We start from the raw sequence: 22,180 nt of genomic DNA on the forward strand, positions 1-22,180 counted from the left end.
CCGAGGGAGGGCGAGGCCGGGTGGGTGGGGAGCAATCACAACATCCGGCAGCACCGCGGCGGGGCGGGGCGCGGGTGTCGGCCGCGGCGGGACCCGGGGCGCCGCGGGGCCCTGCGTGGGGACGCGGGGGGAGATCCGCAGCCCGTCCCCCCTCCCCCGCCGTCCTCCCTCAGTTTCCCACGTGCGCTGTCCGGGACAAGCCGAGCCAAGACGTTACCAGGGGACACAAACCCCCAGCCAACTCCAGGAGATCCCGCAGGAGCCCCGCAGCCCGAGCGTGGCGGCAACAAAACCCTAGAAAAGGCACCCGTGCGTGCGTCACTCGAGCCACACCCTTCCACCTGATGTAACCCAATCGGATTGCACGCCCGGAAATGACTGACGTCCTCACCATTCAATCACACCTCTAGTCTCATGGGCGTGGCCCAAAGGTCCCACCTCCGTCTTCCCAGGGAAGGCTCGGCCCTAATTGGCAGGTCGGTATCCAACGAAGGCCTAGAAATTCGAACCGAACACCTAACCCCGCCCTCAAGCCAACCAAGACGAGCTTACGCTCTTAGGCCCGCCCCTTGCTTCTTTGATCCAATCGATGACTCGGTGGGCGGGGTAAGATGGAGAAGCAGACTAATAGGAAGACGGCGCGGGGAGCATCCGCTCTGTTATAGGTCCGGTAAAGTAAACAGAGGGCGGGGCGGGGCGGGGCAGAGCCCGGCTGGCCCCCGGAGGGGGCGGGGAGTGCGCGGCGGGCGGCGGCGGCGGCCGGGGAGGCCCGGAGGCCGCGGCGCGGTCACTGCGAGCCGAGCCGCGCCGATCGCCGTCGGTCCCCCGGCTCTCGCGGGGGCTCTTCCGGCCGGGGGCGCGGCCCGGCGGGCCCGGCGGCGCTGCAGCTCATGGAGCTCGAGAACATCGTAGCGAATACGGTGCTACTCAAGGCCCGGGAAGGTGAGGCAAGCCGGACACGGCGGCCGGGCCCGGGTGCGGGCACCCGGGGGACTCGCGGCCCCCCGAGCCCCGCGGGGCACCCCAGCCCCCCCCTCCCCGCGATGCCCTGGAAGCGCCGGTTCTGCGGGCCGGACCCCACGCAGACACGAGCCCTTTGCAGCCTGTCCGCCTCCCGCCCTGCACCTGCCCGCCCGCCCGAGCGCGAGGCCCAGGAAGGGGCGGGGGTCAGGCCGCCGCCCCGGCCCGGGGAGAGGGGGGTGCGGCCGGAGGGAGGGGGGGAGGAGAGGGGAGAGTGGGCCCCGAACCCCGGGAGAGAGTCCCAGAGGCCTCTTCCAGGTGAGAGCAGAAAAGATGCCCCCACGTGCCCCGCCTGGGCCCAGACCCTTTGGACAGCACAAAGTTGGTCATTAGGTACAGGCTGGAGAATGAATGAATGAATGAATGAAGGTTTTTGTGAGCATAATCGACTCGGTGTGGGGGTAACTTCTGGTCACATCTGACACCAACCCGACTGTCCCCCCCACCCCCCCTTGCTTACAGCCCGGGGACACTGAAGACCAGGGTTGCATGGGTAACCGAGTTTTGCTCTCAGGAAGCCCCAGATTGTTGTTAGGGCTTTATGGTTTAAAGGCTTGTGTGTGGACCCAGTGAGCGTGTGTGTGTGTGTGTGTGTGTGCGTGTGCGTGTGCCTATGCATGTTCAAGTGTGTGTATGTGGAGCCGGTGCCTGATAAGGAGACCAGACCCACTCCTACCTGCCTTGTGATTTCTTGTGCCCTTCACTTGCCGTAAGCCACCTCAGTAACATGAATCACTGGACATCCCCACCCCGCCCCCTCTGTCCAGGGTGCTGGGGAGACATGGACAAGACCTTTGTTTTTGGGGGGGAGAATCCTAGAGCAGGAGATCCGTGAGTATTTTCCATTTTCCGGCTGTAACAACCTCACTGATCCGCTTCACCTGTCTGCCCCACGTTGCAAATAGGAAGCAGGCTCCAAGCAGAGTTACCTTGGGAGACGGTGTTAGATCCAGGCCTGGGTTGTGGGATGTCCAGGCCAGTTTGTAGGCAGCCCAGAGGAGCCTCTCTCCCCTCAGTACAGCACCTGGTGCCTTCTGCCCACCCAGTGCTTGTTAGGGAGGGGCTCCTGGACAGAACGAACATGGCAGGCTGAGTCCTGTACTACCCAAGGAAGCTGTCTTATCTCCTGTCCCTTATCGAGTCCAGGGGTTGGGCCTTCCTCTCAGCCTCTGGGGGCATCTGCTGATTCTGTTCTGCCTTGTCATCCAGCTAGCCCGGGAGGAGTTGTACGGAAAGCCTGACCGCCCAGGCCTCCTCTCCTAAGCTACAGTCAGCTGGGGCCTCAGGCCTGTGGCAGGGCACTGTTTGGCCCAGCCAGACAGTAGGGTCATCTTTGAATAAGCTTTGTTGGGTTGTACTCAAAATGCGGGATGGTATAGCCAGACTGAGGACTGGTGCCCCCCCCCCCCCCCCAGCCCCCTTACCCTGCCCAGGTCTGCCACCCTTCCACCTGGGTGGCTTTAGACAGATTTTGTGTGTATGTATGGTTCGGTCCTGGGCCTTGCACTCAGGGCCTGGGCTCTGTGCCTTGGCTTTTTCATTCAAGCTTGGTGCTCTCCCACTTGAGCCACAGCTTCTAAGCTTTTTGGTTTTTTGGATTTTTTTTTTTTTTTTTTTGATAGATAATTGGAGATCAGATTGTTATGGACTTTCCTGCCTGGGCTGACTTTAAACTGAGATTCTCAGATCTCGGCCTCTTGAGTAATTAGAATTACAGGAGCCATTAGTGCCCAACTTCTCAGTCCCTTTTTTTTTTTTTTTTTAAATGAAGTAGCTGGAAAGTCTTCAGTGTCACAAAGTCGTAAATCATGAATTGGCTGTGTCAAAATCATGCCACAAGCAGACCGATAGCTAACCGTTGAAGTGATCTGAGACTCCGTTGTGGTTTGATAATCCTTGGTTTGGTTGTAGATTTGGGCCCTTGGGAAATGCTGGGTGTGTTTGAAGTCTGAGTTGTGAGAGCTGGGTTTGAATTCTGCTTCTGCTCCGAGATCTTGGGGGTGGGGGGAGTAACTCCTGGCTCAGAGCCTCAGTTTTCTCATGAAGTTGGGTTCAATCCCTTCAACTGGATCTTCTTCCTTCCTTTTCCAAGGGCTTAAAGAGGAGGGGGGGAGAGGGTACCGGGTAAAGGGGAGCCCCACTGAGGGGCAGTGAGTTCCAGGACAGGATATTTGCATGTGACTTTGCCTTTGCCTTGATGTGGCTGGGAGGAGGGGTGGGGGTGGGGAGGAAGTAGCTGCTGAGGGGGGGGGGGGAAGGCGGATGGCAGGCTGGGTGAGAGAGGTGGGGGAGGGCTGGGGTAGAGTGGGGGAGGAGTTCTCCTTCTGGGAAGGCCTTGCCCCGGGGTTAGGGGGTAGAAGGGTAGAAACCTTGGCGCTGTCAGTGAAGCAATGATCAGTGCAAATGGGGTACAGGGTACCCCAGGGCGGCCGGCAAGTTTCTCAAGGGGAGCCTGCAACACTTCCTCCTCTGGACAGCTTCCTTGGGGAGCCCACAGAAGGACCCAGACCTGCCCTCCTTAAAAGGCAGATAGACACTCCTTTTTTTTTCTTTCTTTCTTTTTCTTGTCCGTCGTGGGGCTTGAACTCTGGGCCTGGGCGCTGCCCCTCAGCTCTTCAGCCCAAGGCGAGCGCTCTACCACTTGAGCCACAACACCACTTCCGGCTTTCTGCGTGGTTTATTGGAGATAAGAGTCTCATGGACTTTCCTGCCCAGGCTGGTTTTGAACCGTGATCCTCAGATCTCAGCCTCCTGAGTAGCTGGGATGACAGGCGTGAGCCACCGGCACCTGGCTACACACTTCTTTTATGCTATCTACTTGCACCCAGGCTAGATGGGAAACTGAGACCAGGCAAGGAAAAATGGTTCTCTAAAGCTATAACTGAGTTGATTTTGTTTGTTTTTGTTTTGGGTCCTTGGGCTTGAACTCAGGTCCTGGACGCTGTCCCTCAGCTCTTCAGCCCAAGGCAAGCGTTCTACCACTTGAGCCACAGCGCCACTTCCGGCTTTCTAAGTGGTTTCTTGGAGATAAGAGTCTCATGGACTTTCCCACCTTGGCTGGCTTCAAACTGTGGTTCTTAGATCTCAGTCTGCTGAGTAATTAGGATTACATGGATGAACCACCAGCACCCAGCTTTGTAACCACTGAGTTCTTTGAGCAGGGGCCTGAACTCTGGGCCTGGGCGCTGTCCCTCAGCTCTTCAGCTCAAGGCTAGCGCTCTACCACTTGAGCCACAATGCCACTTCTGGCTTTTTTCTCTTTGCTTATGTGGTGCTGAGGAATCGAACCAGGGCTTCAGACATGCAAGGCAAGCACTCTACCACTGAGCCACCTTCCCAGCCCCCAGTATTAGGTTTTGAATTCAAGGTTTCTCGGTTTCACTTGGCTTTTTTCACTCAAGGCTAGTGCTCTACCGCTTGAGCCACGCCTCCACCTCTAGCTTTTAGCCACATTTGGAGATAAGAGTCTCCAATTAAGAGTCTCATGGACCTGGGTGCCAGTGACTCACGCCTGTCATCCCAGCTTTTCAAAAGGCTGAGATCTGAGGATCACAATTCAAAGCCAGCCTGGGCAGAAAAATCCATGAGACTCTTTTTTTTTTGGTCAATCATGGGGCTTGAACTCTGGGCCTGGGCGCTGACCCTCAGCTCTTCAGCTCAAGGCTAGTGCTCTACTGCTTGAGCCACAGCACCACTTCTGGCCTTTTCTATTTATGTGGTGCTGAGGAATTTAACTCAGGGCCTCATGCATGCAAGGCAAGCACTCTACCACTGAGCCACCTTCCCAGCCCCTCCATGAGACTCTCATTTCCAACGGATCACTGAAAAGCCAGAAGTGGAGCTGTAGTCAAAGGGCTAGAACACTAGCTTTGAACAGTAGAGCCTAGGGATGGCATCCAGGCTGTAAGTTCAAGCCCCAGGACTGACAAAAACAACCACAGTGAACCAATCAATTGTGTGGGTTTTTTTTGTTTGTTTTTTGGTTGGTTGTGGGGTATGAACTCTGGGCTTGGGCGCTGTCCTTGTGCTCTTCAGCTCAAGGTGAGCACTCTTCCGCTTGAGCCTTAGTGCCACTTCCGGTTTTCTAGTGGTTCATTGAAGATAAGAGTCTCACGGACTTTCTTGCCCGGGCTGGCTTTGAACTGCGATCCTCAGATCTCAACCTCCTGAGTAGCTAGGATGGTAGGCGTGAGCCACCGGCGCCCAGCCAAGCCAACCAGTTTTATGGATGGATTACCCTGCCTGGGTTGGCTTCAGTCTGAGATCTGGAGTTGCCAGGCGTGAGCCGCCGATTGCTGGCTCCAGCCTCTCCCTGGCCCTGTCTGTCATACGTGGAGATGGCTGGGGATCTGAGGACACATGGAAAAGTTGAGAGCTATAGAAAGCAGGCAATGAGCCTCAGCTCTATGAGGCTCCAAGCTTCTGGTTCCTTCCACTGCTCGTGGCCTACGCACTCATCAGCTCTCTGACGTGCTTTATGTATTTGCCTGCAGTGGGTTTATTTCTTAATCAAATTTCCAGCTGACTTTTGAAAACTCAGAAGCGCTGGCCCCAAGGAGTCAGCGATCCGAGCGGGGAAATCAATTGGAATTGGGCTGTACTTCCGTGGTCAGAAGGCGCATTCTCTGGGCTGCTTTGCCACACACCTTCTTACCTCTCTCCCTGTTGCCTTCCATCTGTTCTACCTTTACCCCCAGCTACTGATGGGTGTCAGCCGGGTTAAAACAAGGCCATCAGGCCTAGGAAAGCCCTGTGAACCAGATATCTCCTGAGTGCCAGCCTACCTTGCTTGGGAGAGGCAAAAGGCAATAGCACTGTTGAGGAGCTTGGTGACAGACACCTCCCTGGAGTAGCCATCTCTGCCCCTGGCCTCTTTTGGGCACAGGCCGTATGTCCTTGATCTGTCCCTGGTGGGCCTTGAGTAAGCAAGGTGCTGCCCAGTAGCTTTGCTGTCCCCTTGTTTGCTCTCCAAGAAGGGCCTGGGAGGATCACATGACCATGCTGGAGCATGCAGAGGAAGGCACCCTCCTCTCCCCCTCCCCCCAGGCAGCAGGCTGTGTCTTGATTGGGCCCTGAAGGCCTCTGGACCACTCGGGCCTTTGGCGGGCAGCGTGGTGGTGGTGGTGCGCATGCGCTGGACGCCCGCGGATGCCCGGTTGTGTTCCACAGGCGGCGGTGGCAATCGCAAAGGCAAGAGCAAGAAATGGCGGCAGATGCTTCAGTTCCCCCACATCAGCCAGTGTGAAGAGCTGCGGCTCAACCTTGGTGAGTCTGGGTGAGGACTTCTGGGGGTGTTGGGGGGGTGACCCCTGCTGCTAGGGGTACCCCCCCTGCTTGCCTTTGCCCCGTAGGGTACTGGAGGGGCCCAGTGATCAGGAAGATGGAGGGGACTCCACCCGGCTCAGTTTCACTTCCTAGGCCTGGAATGGGCGGAGGACAGCAAGCCATCGGGGACTGCCGGGCATCAGTGGGAGTGGGCGGGCGTGGGCTGAGGGTGGGGCCAGGTTGGGGGCAGTCTGCGAGGAAGCCAGGCCAGCCAGACCCCTGGGCCGGGAGGAGAAGCCCCTAGCATTAACTGTTGGGAGCACCCAGCCAAGCCCAGCGGGGTGATGGTATCTTCTGGATGGGACCAGATGGGCCTCAGCCCCCAGTTCTTGTGTTCTTAGCATTGGCCCCATGACTGGGCACCAAGGAAGGGTGACCCAGCCTCCTCTGATGGGCAGCGTGTGGGCAGAGTGTACCCGCGGGGGAAGGGGGGGTGCTCTGCTTCCACAGCCCGGGAAGGAGGCCCAGCCGTGAGCAGAGGAAACCACAGCTTCCTCTCGCACTTTCGCCAGGCAGGCAACAGGTGTGGGTAGTAGGCCTGGCCTAGCCCCGGCTGGTCCGGAACCTTCCAGACCGCACCCAAACCCCAGATCGGTGACATAGGCAAGTCTGTGAGAACCAAGGAGGCAACCAGGGGAGGAAGGCCTGAGCCCTGGAGCCTAGATTCCTGGCTGGGTGACGTCGAACTTACTTCTTAACCTCTCTGGGCCTTATACTCCTGAGCCCAGTTGGGACTCGCCATCGTAGTGCCCACTTCAGGGAGATGACGGTTGCCACACTGCTAGGCTCGGAGCAGTTGGGGGCCCAGGGGCTTGGTGGTGTGGAAGGCCTGGTTATCAGTGACCCTCAGGTCTGTGACCCCCATCTCTACCTACAGAGCGAGACTACCACAGCCTGTGTGAACGGCAGCCCATTGGGCGCCTGCTTTTCCGGGAGTTCTGCGCCACGAGGCCCGAGCTGACCCGCTGCACTGCCTTCCTGGATGGGGTGGTGAGTGCTGCCCTTCCCGTGCTCCAGCCCAGCGGCCAGGCCAGGCAGAGATCCCGGATCCGAGGCCCCCCCCCCCCTGGCTCCCCCAAACACACATACACACCTGTGGCTTTGCCCAGCCTCCAGCTCCTCTGCCTCCTCTGCCGCAGGCCGAGTACGAAGTGACCCCCGATGAGAAGAGGAAGGCATGCGGGCGGCGGCTCATGCAGAATTTTCTGAGCCATACGGTGAGCACATGGTGATAGAGATGGACAGCCACAGGCAGGGTCTCAGGCACAAAAGGGGGGGGGATGTAGGGGAGTGGGGGGGGCAGGCAGAGGCCAAGTAACTGCCTAGCCAGCTCAGCCTCCAGAGAGAGGAAACAGCTGGGCACCAGCGGCTCAGGCCTGTCATCCTGGCTACTCAGGAGGCTGAGATCTGAGGATCGAGGTTCAAAGCCAGCCAGGGCAGGAAAGTCCCAGAGACTCTCTATCTCCAATGAACCACCAGAAAACTGGAAGTGGCGCTGTGGCTCAAGTGGTAGAGCGCTCATCTTGAGCTGAAGAGCTCAGGGACAGCGCCCAGGCCCTGAGTTCAAACCCCATGACCAACCCAAACAAAAGATGAAGGTGACAGAAAGGGAGTCTAGCCACCAGCCAGCTGAGGCACTTACCTGCCCCATGGATTTCCCTGGCACCCATTGGCACTGACCTGTCTCTGGTTTGTCCCCAGGGTCCTGACCTCATCCCCGAGGTCCCTCGGCAGTTGGTCACTAATTGTGCTCAGCGGCTGGAGCAGGGACCTTGTAAAGACCTCTTCCAGGAGCTGACCCGGTAAGTCTTCCTGCCCGCCAGCTTGGAGCTAGGCTGGGGAAAGGGGCTTTGGCAGGCCTCGGCTTTGTCCCTGCTTTTGACCTTGACAATGTCCCCTGGCGGTCCCAAGCGTCCTCAAGCGGCAGCTCGGGGATGCTGGTGACTCTTGCTGACTGGCTTAGCGGGAGGGATGGCCCAGGATGAGGCTTTGTGGGTTGAGTATAAGCATCAAGGAGGCCTGACTCATCGAGCTGAGAATCAAGCGCCCGTGGCTGACCTGCAGCCGGTCCTTCCTTCACCAGGCTGACCCATGAGTACCTAAGCGTGGCCCCTTTTGCTGACTACCTCGATAGCATCTACTTCAATCGTTTTCTGCAGTGGAAATGGCTGGAAAGGTGAGCTCCCCTCAGACTGGCTAGGAAAGGCCAGGTCACCAGGGCTTCTCATGGAGGTGTGTGTCTGTGTGTGTGTGTGAATGAATGTGTACTAGGACTTGAATTCAGGGCCTGGGCTCTGTCCCTTAGCTTCTTTGCTCAGGACTGGAGCTCTACCACTTGAGCCACACCTCCACTTCCGGCTTTTTGGTAGTTAATTGGAGATATGAATATCACAGACTTTTTCTGCCTAGGCTGGCTTCGAACTTCACAGTCCTCAGATCTCAGCCTCCTGAGTAGCTAAGATGACAGGCGTGAGCCACTGGGGTGGCCTGGTCCACTTCTGGCTTTTTGTTGGTGAGTTGGAGATAAAAGTCTTTTAGGAAGCCGGGCGCTGGTGGCTCACGCCTGTAATCCTAGCTACTCAGGAGGTTGAGATCTGAGGATCGAGGTTCAAAGCCAGCCCGGGCAGGAGAGACTGTGAGACTCCTATCTCCAATAAACCACCAGAAAACCGGAAGTGGCGCTGTAGCTCAAGTGGTAGAGCGCTCGCCTTGAGCTGAAGAGCTGAGGGACAGCGCCCAGGCCCAGAGTTCAAGCCCCACGACCGACAAAAAAAAAAAGAAAAGTCTTTTAGGAGCCAGGCGCCAGTGGCTCACGCCTGTAATCCCAGCTACTCAGGAGGCTGAGATCTGAGGATCGCGGTTCAAAGCCAGCCCAGGCAGGAGAGTCTGTGAGACTCTATCTCCAATGAACCACCAGAAAACCGGAAGTGCTGCTGTGGCTCAAGTGGTAGAGCGCTCACCTTGAGCTGAAGAGCTGAGGTACAACGCCCAGGCCCAGAGTTCAAGCCCCATGACTACTACCACCACCACCACCAAATCTTTTGCGTTTATCTGCCCCAGGCTGACTTTGAACCACGATCCTCAGATCTCAGCCTGGCTTTCCTCGGGGGTCTTGAACCTTCCCCCCTCTCTCCCTTCCCCCTCCCTCCCTCCCCTGCCAGCTCAGCCCATATTCACTGCTTTTCCTTTACAGGCAGCCAGTAACCAAAAACACCTTCCGGCAGTACCGAGTCCTGGGCAAAGGTGGCTTTGGGGAGGTGAGTGGCCAGGCCAGTGCCCCCTGGCAGTGTGCCCAGGGTGGTGTTGGGTGGGCTTGGACCATTGCCACCCCCGAGCAGGTAAGGGCCAGCCCGCCATTTGCCCCATGTACCCCGGCCACAGGTGTGCGCCTGCCAGGTGCGGGCCACAGGCAAGATGTATGCCTGCAAGAAGCTGGAGAAGAAACGGATCAAGAAGCGGAAAGGGGAGGCCATGGCCCTCAACGAGAAGCAGATCCTGGAGAAAGTGAACAGTAGATTCGTAGTGAGTACAGAAAGATCTCTCCTTTCCCCTGATCCAACGCCAGCTCCCTGCTCGCCTCCCTGCCAGCCGGGCTGAATCTCTGCCCTGACCCCTCCGTGCCCAGGACCATGGCCAGGGAGGCTGGGATGGGGGGGTGTGGATGCCAGGCTCGGGAAGCGTGGGCATCCTAGCAGGGTATTTCTGTGGCTGGCGTCAGCCCCAGGGCCCCTGCCTGAGGACTGGGGTCCTCCTGACTGCAGGTGAGCTTAGCCTACGCCTATGAGACCAAGGATGCACTTTGCTTGGTGCTCACTCTGATGAATGGAGGGGACCTCAAGTTCCACATCTACCACATGGGCCAGGCTGGCTTCCCTGAAGCACGGGCCGTCTTCTATGCCGCTGAGATCTGCTGCGGCCTGGAGGACCTGCACCGGGAACGCATTGTCTACAGGTGCGGAGGAGCAGCCTGCGCAGTCTCCCTGCCTGCTAGGGGCAGCAGCTGGGTGCCATGGTACCATGGGAGATACGGTGTCCAGCCACAACAGGGAGTCCGGGCCCCACAATCCCCTACAGTGAGCAGACCTGAGAGCCTCAGAGCTAGGCTTTGGGGGGGGAGGGGTCTGGTCAATTTCGATCGATCGATCGATTGATTAATTGATTGATTTTGGTACTGGTCCTAGGGCTTCGACTAAGGGCCTGGGTGCTGTCCCTGAGCCTTTTTGTTCAAGACTAGGATACTACGGCTTTGAGCCATAGCCCCTGCTTCCGGTTTTCTGGTGGCCCATTGGAGATTAAGAGTCTCCCAGACTTTCCTGCCTGGGCTGGCCTTGAACTGTGATCCTCAGATCTCAGTCTCCTGAGTAGTTAGGATGACAGGCGTGAGCCGGCTGCACCTGGCCCTGAGTTCTGACTTTATTATCCTTTGCTCTGTGACCTCGGGCCAGTCAGCTCCCCGCTCCCCACTTCCTGTCCTTTTCTGGGAAGCAGAAATGATCCTGTCTTTTGGGTGGTTGACTCAGTAGTGGAGCGTTCTGGTTAGGAGAGTGACTGGTGATGATCTCAACTTAGCCTCGTAGAAACTTCCAGAGGGGGCTGGGAGAAGAGCCCCATATTGTAGAGGAGCGGAGGGGGCTCCTCGGTATCGGGTGAGCAAGGCCTCTGGTGGTGTCCAGGGGAACCCTTGGAGTTGGAGCCCCCTTTTACTTGCCTAGAAAGTTCCTGGGAGTCTTTGTCCCGCAGATCCTTCATCTGCTGCCCTGAGAATGCAGAGCTGCATGTCTGACTAGGAGCCAAGGCCTTCCCGACACCCCCCCCCCCCCCCCCCCCGACACCATGTAGGAGGTGGGGTGGGCCTGTGTGGCGTCCTGTTTCCCTGAGTGGCTTCTGACCCTGCCCTTCTCTCCTCCAGGGACCTGAAGCCGGAGAACATCTTGCTGGATGACCACGGTGGGTAGAGAGGCGAGAGGCCCAGGGTCGGGCAGGTGAGAGAGGAATTCCCAGCCCCTTAACGTGCGCCTGCTTTATCTCTCTTCAGGCCACATTCGCATCTCTGACCTGGGGCTGGCTGTGCACGTGCCCGACGGTCAGACCATCAAGGGTCGCGTGGGGACCGTGGGCTACATGGGTAAGTTGTCTTCCTCCGGCCCAGCACACCCACTAACTACTGGATGGGGGTCTCCTGTTCAGAGAGACCTCACACAGAAAACAAACACATGGGTGCAGTTGTTACAGAGGTTAAGCAACCAGCTGGGCGCCAGTGGCTCACACCTGTCATCCTAGCTACTCCGGAGGCTGAGATCTGAGGATCGCAGTTCAAAGTCAGCCCAGGCAGGAAAAGTCTGTGAGACTCTGATCTCCAATGAACCACTGGAAAACTGGAAGTGGTGCTGTGGCTCAAGGGGTAGAACGCTCGCCTTCAGCTGAAGAGCTGAGGGACAGTGCCCAGGCCCAGAGTTCAAGACCCATGATGACCAAAAAAACAACAACAACAACAAAGAAACCAAGACCTAGCCAGGATCCACACACCAGCCTGCATTCACTAAATGCCTTTTGAAGATCTGTGATTGCCTGTGATTGGCTAGACCAGCAGGGGGCCGCCAGGGATTGGAGAAAGGAATTGAAACCTTTTTGTGTGTGTGTGTGTGTGTGTGTGTAGGCCTGGGTGCTGTCCCTTAACTCTTTTTTTTTTTAATTGTTGTTCAAGGCTAGCACGCTACCACTTGAGCAACAGCTCTACTTCCAGCTTTTTGTTGGCTAATTGAGATACACATCTCCGACTTCCTTGCCCGAGGTGGTTATGAACCTCAATCCTCAGATCTCCCCTCCCAAGTAGCTAGGATTACTGGTGTAAGCCATCTTTTCCGTGGTTCTAACCACGTCCTCCCCTAAGCTGCTTGTTCTGAGAGTAGGTGGGCCCTGGTGAGATGCTAGCAGGTGGAAAGACTGAGACGTGATCTCATTGTGCCCTGGGGACTTCGTGACACAGTAGATGGTCTCTGCTCTAGCAAGGAACCTTTTGGACTACCAAGAATCCTGTGGGTATTTGTGGTATCATTTATAAGCCATGCAGAAATTATTAAATAGGTATAGATGGGGTTGGGAGAAATGGAGAATGACGGAAGGGCTGACAGTGACCGAGAGAGATGCATTGTACTCACAATCTGACTGGTTGACTTGAAACTCTTTGTACAAATACTTAAAATTTAAAAACATGAATACAGGCAGACAGTCATGGAGAGTTGATGGGAAACATCTAAGAAGCAAGTGACAGGCTGGGAAGGTAGCTCAGTGGTAGAGTGCTTGGCCTTGCATGCATGAGGCCCTGGGTTCAATTCCTCAGCACTACATACACAGAAAAAGCCGGAAATGGTGCTGTAGCTCAAGTGGTAGAATGCTACCCTTGAGCTGAAGAGCTGAGGGGCAGCGCCCAGGCCCAGAGTTCAAGGCCCACAACCAACAACAACAAAACAAGAAGCAAATGACTTCAAGGTTCCCCTACCTACAGGGTCTACATGTGGCCTGCTAGGCTGTTCTGGAATAGGCATGCCTCTCCCCTTAGCCTCTCTATATTGTGAAACACCAGAGCTACCTTTTAGCCTAGAGATAAAAGAAGACAGTCGAGTGAAGAAAACCCAGCAGCTATCTTCCTGGCAGGTAGGAAGTTTCAGCCAGTAGGAGTGTTTACCACTTGGCCTTCTTTCTCTTAGAAATCTTGTGTGTATGTGTGTGTGTGCGTGCACATGTGTGCCAAAAACTGGGGCTTCAACTCAGTTACCTGGGTGCTGTCTCTGAGCTTCTTTTGCTCAAGGCTGGTGCTCTACCACTTGAGCCACAGCGCCACTTCCAACTTTTTCTGTGTGATACTGAGGAATTGAACCCAAAGCTTCATGCATGCGAGGCAAGCACTCTATCACTAAGCCACATTCCCAGCCCTGTGTGTGTGTGTGGTGTGTTACTGGTTATTTGGCGATGTAAGTCTCAGACTTTTCTGCCTAAGCTAGCTTTGAATCGTGATTCTCAGATCTCGGCCTCTTGTGTAGCTAAGATAACACGTGTGAGCTCTCGGTAACCCAGATTCCTTATGAAACCTTTAAATTTCCTACCCAGTAGCTACATGGGCTCAATTTGGCCTATAAATTTATGTTGAAGTCAAAATGATTCTTAAAAATAATTTGGTTGGGGCTGGGAAGGTGGCTGAGTGGCAGAGTGCTGGCCTACCATGCATGAAACCCTGGGTTCGATTCCTCAATACCACAGACACAGAAAAAAGCCAGAAGTGGTGCTGTGGCTCAAGTGGTAGCATGCTAGCCTTGAGCAAAAAGAAGCTCAGGGACAGTGCCCAGGCTCTGAGTTCAAGCCCCAGGACTGGCAAAAATAATAACAATAAAATAATAATAATAATAATAACTTGGTTGCTAGTGTGTAATAATCCAGACAGTATGGGGTGAAAAAAGAAAAGAGAGGTTTCTGGGCTGGAGTTGTTGCTCCGTGGTAGAGTGACTGCCTAGCATGTGTAATCTTTACTACTCAGGAGGCTGAGATCTAAGGATCGCAGTTCAAAGCCGCCTGGGCAGGAAAGTCTGTGAGACTCTTATTTCCAATAAACCACCAGAAAACCAGAAGTGGCGCTATGACTCAAGTGGTAGAGCGCTCACCTTGAGCTGAAGAGCTGAGGGACAGCGCCCAGGCCCCATGAAGGACAAAAATGAAAACAAACCCCTAGCCCTGAGGACCGCAGCTGTGACCTCCAGGAGCTACACTGGGTCCCACAATGGGATGGGTGTTCTACTTTCTGAGGTTCCCACCCAGCCCATGACATGGGTGCTTGGCCAGTGGGCGATTTCCCCGTGTGCTGAGCCCCCCCCCCAGGCTGGAGGGGGTCTCCCCAGCTCTGCCTCCTGTGCCCCCCCCAGCTCCAGAGGTGGTAAAGAACGAGCGGTACACGTTCAGCCCTGACTGGTGGGCGCTGGGCTGCCTGCTGTACGAGATGATCGCCGGCCAGTCGCCCTTCCAGCAGAGGAAGAAGAAGATCAAGCGGGAGGAGGTGGAGAGGCTGGTCAAGGAGGTGCCCGAGGAATATTCCGAGCGCTTTTCCCCGCAAGCCCGCTCGCTCTGCTCCCAGGTAGGGCCATGAGCTGGAGGCCTGACCTGCCTGGGTGGAGCTGGGCGCACTCCATCCACCTGCCCAAGACCCAAGAACCCCCCTGACCACCCCTGCCCTGCTGCAGCTCCTCAGCAAGGACCCTGCCGAGCGCCTGGGGTGTCGTGGGGGTGGCGCCCGAGAAGTGAAGGAACACCCCCTGTTCAAGAAACTGAACTTCAAGCGGCTGGGAGCTGGCATGCTGGAACCTCCCTTTAAGCCAGATGTGAGTGCAACCCCCTTGTGGTGGGAGGGGCCGGTGGGCGTGGCCTGGGTGAGCGGGAGGGGCCTGGGTGGGGCGTGGCATGGGCGACTGGGAGGACCTGGGTGGGCGGGGCCTGGGGCGGTGGGCGGGGCCTTGGAGTCCTCTTCATTCTTCAACCATCCCTGCAGACAGAGTAGCTCTGTGCCCAGTTTCAATCGCAGCCGGGCTCCTGCGTCTCTTGTGCCTTGCAATCGTAACTGTTCAGGAGGCTGAGATTTGGGGAGGATCAAGGTTCCAGGGTAGCCCAGACCGGAAAAGTCCATGAGAACCTCATCTTCAAAAGAACTAGCAAAAAGCTGGGGCTGGAGGCCTGGCTTAAAGGGTAGAGTGCCTGCTGAGCAGGAGTTCAAGGTTCTGAATTTGAACACTGGTACCTGTGGGGGGGAAGGATATTCTAAATGTGTCGGGGGGGGGGGGGGGGGGGGGGGGAGATAAAAGTCCTGGTGTCAGAAAGGGAGATAGTGGGTTGCCTGCCTTATTTTCTTTTTTCCTTTTTCTTTTTTTTAAATTTTTCCAGTCCTAGGGCTTGAACCAGGGTCTGGGCACTGTCCCTGAGCCTATCTGTGCTCAAGGCTAGCACTCTACCACTTGAGCCACAAGACTACTTCCGGCTTTGTCTGTGTCTGTGGTACTAAGGAATGGAACCCAGGGCTTCCTGCATGCTAGGCAAGCACTGGACCCCTGAGCCACTTTCCCAGCCCGGGTTGACTGCCTTCCATTCAGCAGGTCACTGTTGTAGGCCAGGCATTCCTCAACCATCAGACTCCAGCTCCAACTTCCTTAAGCTCAACATGGAGTGTATTGATTTGGATTGGCCAAAATGTCTCAGCATGGGGCCAACCTCAGCCGGTCTATTCCCTGGCTGCTGTAGCCTTTGGGTCATGTCTCCTCCCGAATCCAGGCCATAGGGAAGTTCTGATTGGCTGGGAGCAGGTCATGTGCTTGCCTCCTTCTTGGGGGTGTTGGGTGAACTGTCACTTGGGGAAGGCCTCAGGTGATCGCAGGTAGGTCTGGTTGAGGGCTGCATTCCACATGTGTTTCTTTATTCGTTTGACAACTGAGTGCCCACATAGGCCAGAACTCGGAGATAATGAGGTCCACAGGACCCAGCGCGGTGCTTGCATTCTGTGAAGAGAACACCAAACTAAACCAATAGAATTGCAGCTAATGCTAACTCTGACAAAGAAAAATAGAGCAGGCTAAGAAAACAAGGATGGAGGGAGCCTTAGAAGTTCCAGACAGGGCGTCCTCTGGAATTGGTTAGACAGCAACTGAAAATACGTGAAAAAAAGGAGGGAGCCAGCTCCAGATTTTGGGGGTGGGGGGAGACCTGAGCATTCAGAGCCCCATCCAGGGAGCTAGCTTCAAGGAGCATGGCATTTGAGTGGCTAGGGCCAGTATGTGTAGGAAAGATGGAATGCCATTCAGAGCATGACTGGGACCTTGGGGGTTCAGCAGGAACGTGGGGTGGCTTAGAGCAGGTATGGATGTAAGGGGGAGTCCCTAAGGTCTCCACGGGGCATTGCCTGAATCAAGCAAGCCTGATTGTGTAAGCCTCACTCTGAGGCTGGGATTACTGCTCAAGTATATTTCTGGATCTGTAGTTCAGACTTAGAGATCAAATCAGTGCCTGGGAGTTGGACTTTGTAGAAGCGCTAGATGAAAAGCTTCAGAACAAGAGTCCCACAGCCTACAGTCTATCCATACAAAATGTACTGTTCAAGCTGGGCATCAATGGCTCAGTCCTATCTTCCCAGCTGCTGAGATCTGAGGATCACAGTTCAAAGCCAGCCCAGGCAGGAAAGTCCATGAGACTCTTGGCACCAGTTAATTACCAAAAAAAAAAAAAAAAAATGGCAGTGTGGCTCAAAGTGGTAGAGCCCAAAAGCTCAGTGCCCAGGTTCAAGCCTCAGGACCAGCACCAAAAAAAATATATATATATATATTTGTGTATGTATGTGTGTATATATATATATACATACACACACACACACACAATTCAGTGGCTTCTAGTTTACTCAAGAATTATTCAGCCAAGCACCGGTGGCTCACGCCTGTAATCCTATATACTCAGGAGGCTGAGATCTAAAGATCTCAGTTCAAAGCCAGCTCAGGCAAGAAAATCAGTGAAACTCTTTATCTCCAATTAACCACCAGAAAACCAGAAGTGGCACTGTGGCTCAAAGCGGTAGAACGTTTGAGCAGGAAAAAGAAAAGGCTCAGGGACAGTACATAGGCCCTGAGTTCAAGCCCCATGACCTCTAAAGAAAAAGAATTGTGGGCTGGGAAGGTGGCTCAGTGGTAGAGCGCTTGCTTTGCATGCACGAGGCCCTGGGTTCAATTCCTCAGCACCACATAAGCAGAAAAAGCCGCAAGTGGCGCTGTGGCTCAAGTGGTAGAGCGCTCGCCTTGAGCTCAAGAGCTGAGGGACAGCGCCCAGGCCCAGAGTTCAGGCCCCACAACTGACAAAAAAAATAATTGTTTAACTGTCACTGCAATAAGTTTTAGAATGTTTTCATTAGCAGTCTTTCCCCATTCTGCCCTGTTTCTGTTCCTAGCAATCACTAATTTTTCTGCCTGTCCATATCCCTCGTCTGCACGTTTTGTATATGCAGATGTAATGTGCATGGTTCTTTTTTTGTTTTGTTTTGTTTTTTGGCGGTTGTGGAGATAGGAGTCTCACGGTCTCTCCTGCCCCGGCTGGCTTTGAACCGAGATCCTCAGATCTCAGCCTCCTGAGTAGCTAGGATGACAGGCGTGAGCCACCGGTGCCCGGCTCTGCATGGTTCTTTATGACTGGCTCCTTTTAGCATGTTTTTAAGGCTCATCTATGTTCTAGCATAATATTGATATTTTTCTTTAAGGCTGGATAATATTCCACTATATGGATAGTATATTTTATTCATTCTTCAGTTGATACTCATTAGGCATTTCCAGTTTGGGCCTATAAAACTCCTACTGTGGACTTTTGTTGTTGTTGGTCGTGGGGCTTGAACTCTGGGCCTAGGCGCTGTCCCTCAGCTCTTCAGCTCAAAGGTAGCGCTCTACCACTTGAGCCACAGCGCCACTTCTGGCTTTTTCTGTGTATATAGTGCTAAGGAATCGAACCCAGGGCCTCATGCACGCAAGGCATGCACTCTACTGCTGAGCCACCTTCCCAGCCCCTGGACTTTTTTTTCCCCTTGAGTCTTGATGTCTACCCAGGCTGGTCTTGAACTCATGGTTCAAGTGTTCCTCCTGGCTCAGCTTCCGAAATAGTTGAGACTACAGGTACTTGGCATCATGCCTGACTTTGTGTTTTTTTTTTTTAATCAGTCCTGGGGCTTGAACTCAGGTCCTCAGCACTGTCCCAGAGCTTTTTTGCTCAAGGCAAGCATTCTACCACTTTGAGCCACAGCGCTACTTCCGGTTTTCTGGTGGTTTATTGGAGATGAGTGTCTCATGGACTTTCCTGCCCGGGCTGGCTTTGAACCCCGATCCTCAGATCTCAGCCTCCTGAGTAGCTGGGATTATAGACATGAGCCACTTGCATCCAGCACCATGGTTGACTTTAGAGTACATTTTAGTACAAGTGTTAGTGTGGACAGATATAATTTCTCTTGATACCTATCAAAGCATAGAATTATGAATGCTTACCAGGTGACAGTGGCTCACACCTGTCATCCTAGCTACTCAGGAGGCAGAAATCCTGAGGATTGTGATTTGAAGCCAGCCTGGGCAGGCAAGTCCATGAGACTCTTGTTTCTGAGTAACCATTAAAACAAAAGCCAGAGGTGGAGCTGTGGCTCAAGTGGTAGAGCGCCAACCTTGAGAGAAATAGCTAAGGCACCCAGATTCTGAGTGCAAGCCCCAGTACCAGTGCGCACACACACACACAACTTCTCTGTGTGTGTGTGTATGTTTGTGTGTGAGTGTTTCGTCTCTGTGAGTTCGAGAGCATGCGCACATGCATGCACACGCACGTATCTCTTGTCTGACCGTTGCCTCTGTCTTCTAGCCCCAGGCTATTTATTGCAAAGACGTTCTGGATATTGAACAGTTCTCCACGGTGAAAGGCGTGGAGCTGGAGCCCACCGACCAGGATTTCTACCAGAAGTTTGCCACCGGCAGCGTGCCCATTCCCTGGCAGAATGAGGTGCAGGCCTTGTACAGCGATGGCTGGGGGGGGGGGGGGGGGGGAGGCAGGTGCGGCTCTCACAGCTAAGCTGGTGCTCTCGGTAGATGGTGGAGACCGAGTGCTTCCAGGAGTTGAATGTCTTCGGGCTGGACGGCTCAGTTCCCCCCGACTTAGACTGGAAGGGCCAGCCACCTCCACCCCCCAAGAAGGGCCTGCTACAGAGACTCTTCAGCCGCCAGGTGAGCCCTGCAGCATCCCATCTGGACCCCAGCTGGGCTCAGGGGGGTGGGATGGGGAGGGGAGGCAGAGCCGGTGCCCCCCCTGTGTTGGGAGAGGCCCTGCCTGCGGGGTCCAGAGTCTCTGGCCTCATCCCCCCCCCATTCCTGCCCCCTGGCTAGGCTCATGGCCTCTTTTCTCTTTCCAGAGGTGAGCAGTGTGGGCTCCCCGTGGGTTGGCCTTTGTGGCCTGGCTTCGGGGAGCCCCCCGGGCAGCCCTTCCATGGCAGAGGAGAGATGTGGGAGAAAGAAGTCTGGTGCCCGCTTCCCCCCCTTCTCCCCCCCCACCCGCCCACCCCATGGTCCCCACTCTGTCTCTGAGGTGCCCTGCATCCTTCCCCTCCCCCCCCGGCTGCTGGCATTGCAGAGCCATACGTCTCCCCGGGCCCGGCCTCTGTCCAAGGACTGGACCGAAGCCTCGCCCTGGGAGCCCCTCATCCCTCACGCCACGCTCTTGCCCCCCCCCTCAAAAAAAAAAACAACAAACCCCCAAAACCATACTTCTGGCCTGGCGCCGGTGGCTCACGCCTGTCATCCTAGCTCCTCAGGAGGCTGAGATCTGAGGATCGCGGTTCAAAGCCAGCCCGGGCAGGAAAGTCCCGTGAGACTTGTCATCTCCAATAAACCACTCCGAAGACCGGAAGTGGCGCTGTGGCTCAAGGGGTAGAGCGCTCGCGCAGGGACAGCGCCCAGGCCCAGAGTTCAAACCCCGTGACCGACAAAAAATAACTTCTGCCCTGTTGCCATCCATGTTTGGCCTGAGCTGCTGCTGCAGGCCTTCGTGGGAGCTTCCTTCCCAGTGCATGATGCTAGACAGTACCCGGCCTACCCTGGCAGAGCAGTGGCATCACGCAGATATGACATCACACCCTGCTGTCACGGTCACAGATCAGTGACATCCCCTCGGTGTGACGTCATAATACCCGCGTGATGTCACTGCCGTGTGGGTGACGTCACCGGTGGCTAACAGCGCCTGCTCTGCCTCTCTCCTTCCATGTCTCCCTGCCCCCTCTAGGATTGCTGTGGAAACTGCAGCGACAGCGAGGAAGAGCTCCCCACCCGCCTCCAGCCCCCAGGCCGAAGCCCCCGCCGGCGGCTGGCGGTAGCAGCTCTTCCCAGTGCTGTTTACAGTTTTGCACAGTGGTCTTCCCCCAGCGTCCACTCTCAAGTCGTGGCCGGGGAAACGTAGCCGGAGCCGTCCCGCCTCCTGTGTCCCCCCCACCCCCACCCCACAGCCCACGGCCTGGCTGGGTTTGGCAAGGCGTGGGTCATCCCCGGGACAAAGGTGCGTCCCTGCAGCTCCCCCGTGCGGAGCGCGGGGCTCTGTGTATTTATGTATTTGTACGAATGTATATAGCAACCAGAACCTTCTGAACTCCCAACAGGAAGGTGGCACCCCGGCCTCAGCTCCCCGCCACCCCCACCCCTCGGGGTGGGGTGGGCAGCCAGCCTTCATTGGGAGAGCTAGAGCTGGGGGCAAGAACCACTGCCAAACTTGGGGTTTCTCAGGCCCAGCCTGGATGGACTGAGGCGTAGCCAGGACGTACCCCTGAATCCCCAGCACGGTACGGGCCAGGACTGACCTCGAGACTCGCACCTGCCCTTGCTGCCTTGGATTCAGGCCACCTCCTGCGGCCCAGTGCTGCACACTTGTCAGAGCTGGAGTTCAGCTGTCTGGGTCTCTGACGCCTGTGCTAACACGTGACCAGAGCGATCGGGTGGACTGTAGGACCCATCGGACCACTGCCCAAGATGTCCCTCCGCCTCTCAACTCCTAGGACACCTTGTCCTGTAGGCTGGGCCTCTTCCTGAAGACATCGCTCAGTAATGTCCCGGTCCAGGCCATCGGAAGGGGAAACGGTGTCCCTGGCCCATGCTCTCCAACATTCCAGAATATTCCTTCATTAACAGTAGACACACGTGCCCAGCAATAATCCTTCCGTGTGTGTGTGTGTGTGTGTGTGTGTGTGTGTGTGTGTGTGTGTGTGTGTGTGTGTGTGTGTGTGTGTGTGTGTGTGTGTGTGTGTGTGTGTGTGTGTGTGTGTGTGAAGGGTGGGGTAAGGGCCCGGGCCCTGGCCCTTCTCAGACTGTGATAACTAGCCTGGTCCCAGTGTTAGGGTAGCGTGGGATGATCGGGCCCTGGTTTTTCCATATTTAAAGCCAATTTTTATTACTCATTTTGTTCAATGTGAACTGCCACGTGTCTCTGTGTGAATACAGGCCGAGCACAAACCTGGCCAGCTGCCCCTGCCTGCCTGTTTTCTTACTTCTGGTGTTCTGGGGAGGGGGAGTGGGGTCGGCGGGACTTCCTCCTTCCCTGGTCCAGCAGGAAGTGGGGAAGGATGAAAGGTAGAACCCGCAGGGGTGAGGGAGGGCAGCCAATGGCTTTCACCATTTCCCAGAGAGGATGCGACTGCGTTAAGAAATCTTGGCCTGGCTGCCATGGTGCCCCACCTCGGTTCCTCCATGAGATCCACCGCTGTTTTACCCTTCAGATGCTCCGGATGGACGAGTGTAGAGTAGAGAACGGGGACCCCAGAATGAAGGCGGCGGCAGAGGCAGGAAGGGACCAACCAGCTGAGCATCACAGAAGTTGGGTTCTTTGTGTGTGTTGTGTTTTGCAAACAGCCTGGGGGTTGAACTCACACCTTTGTACCTGCCAGGCAGACATTGTACCACCTGAGTCACACCACTGGTCCTTGGTGCTTTTTGTTGTTTTTCAAATTCGTGTCTCACATTTATGCTGCTTGGGCCAACCTGAACCACGATCTCCCTTTTACTTATGCTTCCCATAGAGTTGGATGAGAGGTACACACCTAGCTTTTTATTGGGTGAGATCGCAAGCTTTTACCTCGCCTCCAACCTCAATCCTCCATGAGCTTGCCTCTCAACTAGCCAGATAAGAGTTGCAAGTGTATGCGGCTAGGAAGGTGGCTCAGTGGTAGAGCGCTTGCCGTGCATGCCTGAGGCCCTGGGTTCGATTCCTCAGCACCACAGAAGCAAAAATGCCGGAAGTGGTGCTGTGGCTCAAGTGGTAG

General features: G+C 55.6%; 1 protein-coding gene across 2 annotated transcripts; it reads left to right on the plus strand.

The window, feature by feature from the left end:
- The first annotated feature begins 733 nt into the window (after positions 1-733).
- Grk6 (G protein-coupled receptor kinase 6) lies at positions 734-21,378 on the plus strand. 2 transcript variants are annotated; one of them, XM_042667088.1, is made up of 16 exons: positions 734-942; positions 6,190-6,285; positions 7,223-7,335; positions 7,485-7,562; positions 8,047-8,147; positions 8,429-8,521; positions 9,539-9,602; positions 9,727-9,867; positions 10,107-10,297; positions 11,255-11,292; positions 11,381-11,470; positions 14,259-14,467; positions 14,574-14,711; positions 18,748-18,885; positions 18,972-19,106; positions 20,158-21,378. In XM_042667088.1, the coding sequence occupies exons 1-16, from the start codon at positions 891-893 to the stop codon at positions 20,329-20,331; spliced, it is 1,851 nt and encodes a 616-aa protein (XP_042523022.1). In that variant the 5' UTR covers positions 734-890; the 3' UTR covers positions 20,332-21,378. The 2 variants fall into 2 exon arrangements, with proteins under 2 accessions (XP_042523022.1, XP_042523023.1); XM_042667089.1 differs by lacking the exon at positions 20,158-21,378 and adding an exon at positions 19,292-19,411 and having other exon boundaries at positions 778-942.
- Positions 21,379-22,180: the final 802 nt, after the last annotated feature.

Source organism: Dipodomys spectabilis, unplaced genomic scaffold (genome assembly GCF_019054845.1).
Source record: "Dipodomys spectabilis isolate Male_0828 unplaced genomic scaffold, ASM1905484v1 ptg000375l, whole genome shotgun sequence".
Classification (NCBI taxonomy): Eukaryota; Metazoa; Chordata; class Mammalia; order Rodentia; family Heteromyidae; genus Dipodomys; species Dipodomys spectabilis.